The 2,476-nt window shown below is 41.1% G+C and overlaps 1 protein-coding gene across 1 annotated transcript; it reads left to right on the forward strand.

Annotated features, from left to right (window-relative positions):
- The first annotated feature begins 217 nt into the window (after positions 1-217).
- Positions 218-2,076, forward strand: LOC124826825 (dof zinc finger protein DOF1.4-like). Its single transcript, XM_047299764.2, has one exon. It carries the CDS (start codon positions 359-361, stop codon positions 1,319-1,321), a length of 963 nt encoding a protein of 320 aa, XP_047155720.2. The 5' UTR covers positions 218-358; the 3' UTR covers positions 1,322-2,076.
- Positions 2,077-2,476: the final 400 nt, after the last annotated feature.

The following is a 2,476-nucleotide window of genomic DNA, read 5'->3' on the forward strand; positions in this document are numbered from 1 at the left end:
AATTAACCCTGTCCACGATTTACACACAGAAGAAGAATTAATTTGAAATCCGTTTATGGTTTGAAGGAGAGGAAAAAATTGTTGAGCGAGTGTGAGAAAATGGTAGCAGTCACCCTTCCAACAGCGTCTAACAAATGGACACAGCTTCACGTCTCTCTCTTAATTATTAGACAAATACATGTCCACCCCAATTTTGTTGCTTTCCTTTTGGAAGAGAATATCTCCACTGTGTTGTTATTTTACCCTAGAATTCCAACTTAAAACACTTTCTCTTTCATCTTTCTTTCTCTTTCTATCTATCTATCTATCTGTTATCTTCTCTTCTCTTGCATCTCAGATAGATGATCGCAAGGCCTCTATGGGAAGAGTCATGGAAAAACCAACCCAAGATCTTCTTCACCAGCAGCAACAAGCCCTCAAGTGCCCTCGCTGCGACTCTTCCAACACCAAGTTCTGCTACTACAACAACTACAGTTTGTCACAGCCCAGGCACTTCTGCAAAGCCTGCAAGCGATACTGGACCAGAGGTGGAACTCTCAGAAACGTTCCCGTTGGTGGTGGCTGCAGGAAAAACAAGCGTATCAAACGTCCAAACGGTGACGCTTCTTCTAACTCTCCTCCTTCTTCCTCCACTCCTATCTCCAATTCAAATCCTCCTTCACTGCCCCACATCCCTTCTACTTCAACCGCAAACCATATCAATGTAAACCCTTTGTTTTATGGCCTACCCAGTAGTAACGCTTGTGATGTCATGGATGTTCCTTTCCCAAGGTTTAATCTTCAGTCTCAGCTGAGTGCCCTTGGGTTAGGTTTTTCATCCGGGGTTAACGTTATCTCAAACCAACCCAGTGATAACGGCTTTAGTGCTACTACTACCACTACTACTTCGAACACTGACAACTTTCTTTCTGCTTATAATTCCATCTTTGGTTCTTCTTCCTCCTCGACTTGTGCACCCACCACTCCTGTTATGGCTTCCTTGCTGAGTTCCACTCTCCTGCAACAGAAGTTTATCGGCGGCGCTGGGTTGAAGGGTGATCATGTTGGCAACGGTTTCCAGGGTTTGGCACCGCTACAAGGGTTGCAAATGGAAGGGAGTAATAATATTAGCTCAAAAGAAGTGAAAGCCGAAGGACCGAACAGGTTGGAGTTGGAGTGGAGTAATGGTAACAATAACAATGGTGGTGGCGGTGCTTGTCAAAACCAGATGGAGCATGTGGGCTTGTCTGATCCTAATTCGCTTTATTGGAACACTGCAACCAGTTTGAGTGCTTGGAGTGATCAACCAAACTTTGGTCCTTCGGTCACTTCTCTGATCTAGAAAGATGAAGCATCGTTTTCAAGCTATATATGAAATCTCTCTCCCTCGTTTAATTAAGGGCATGTTCTGGTTCATTAGGCTAAGTTTTTGCAACTTTTATTTTGGGGTGAAAGTGGGTTGGATTTACTACTTACATTGAAAAGAAAAAAAATAAAAAAAAAAATAAAAAGAAGATAGTTGAGATGAGAGGAGTTTGGGATCGGAGCGATCATGTCAGCTGCAAGAACGTTACTACACTTGAGCCTGTTAGTTTTATGTGTCAGGGTTGAGAATTGGTTAATTGCGCTGAGAGGAACCTCGGATCCTCTTCTCTCATCATAGTCTCTCTGCACAGCGTTTTGTTTCCTGTGGAGATCAAAAGGAGATCCTCTGGTGCAAGTTCTCCACAGTTGAGTAAGTTGGTCCTTTTCATCAATGTATATACACGATGCAATGACATGTCTTCTTTTGCTTTTCTACCGTCTGATGTATTGTGATTAGTTAGATGAGGTGGGGTTTAATTACTTTGTATAATACGATGCTGAGATATCGGTTCCATTTTCGTTAACTTTCTCAACATTTGTTTAGGAATATTGCAAGTTGAGAGAAGTAGTAGGGTAATTATTATCCGGGCATAATGATATGGTATAGGAGAGAGGGAGACTAATTACATGGAACGGGTGATTAATGTATGTGGGGTTGGCTTGGGTCATGTACTGTTTGGTTTTGTGGTTCTTCTCTATTGGTAATTCAAGATAGTTTGGTTCTGAAAAGAATTTTGCTGTTTTTATTGAGAAAAAAAAGGAGAATTTTTGAGGATAAGTCCATGTGAAGTTAAAGACTACCAACCATGCCGAAATGGTGCATAACTGTAAGTGGGCTAAATCTGGCTACAATCTGTAGCGCACAATAGGAATGTAAGCAGGACTTGGTCTCATATGTTGTTGTCCTTTAGCGACAGGGAACATTTCGTCTATTTATCATTTCAGGTGTGTCTAGAACCAAGTAAATACCCATTGAACTTTCAAACTCTAGACACTGTTTATCAACATTTCTGTAGTCTCAAAGAAAGACCCTGGATTTAGGTACACTAGACCAGGTAACATGTTTAAATTTTGCGGATGGAAACAACATCAATCATCCAACATATTAAGACGTTTTTTTATGATAATTAAT

The sequence above is a fragment of the Vigna umbellata genome, chromosome 1, assembly GCF_029865625.1.
Source record: "Vigna umbellata cultivar VRB3 chromosome 1, Vumbellata_1.0, whole genome shotgun sequence".
Taxonomy (NCBI): domain Eukaryota; kingdom Viridiplantae; phylum Streptophyta; class Magnoliopsida; order Fabales; family Fabaceae; genus Vigna; species Vigna umbellata.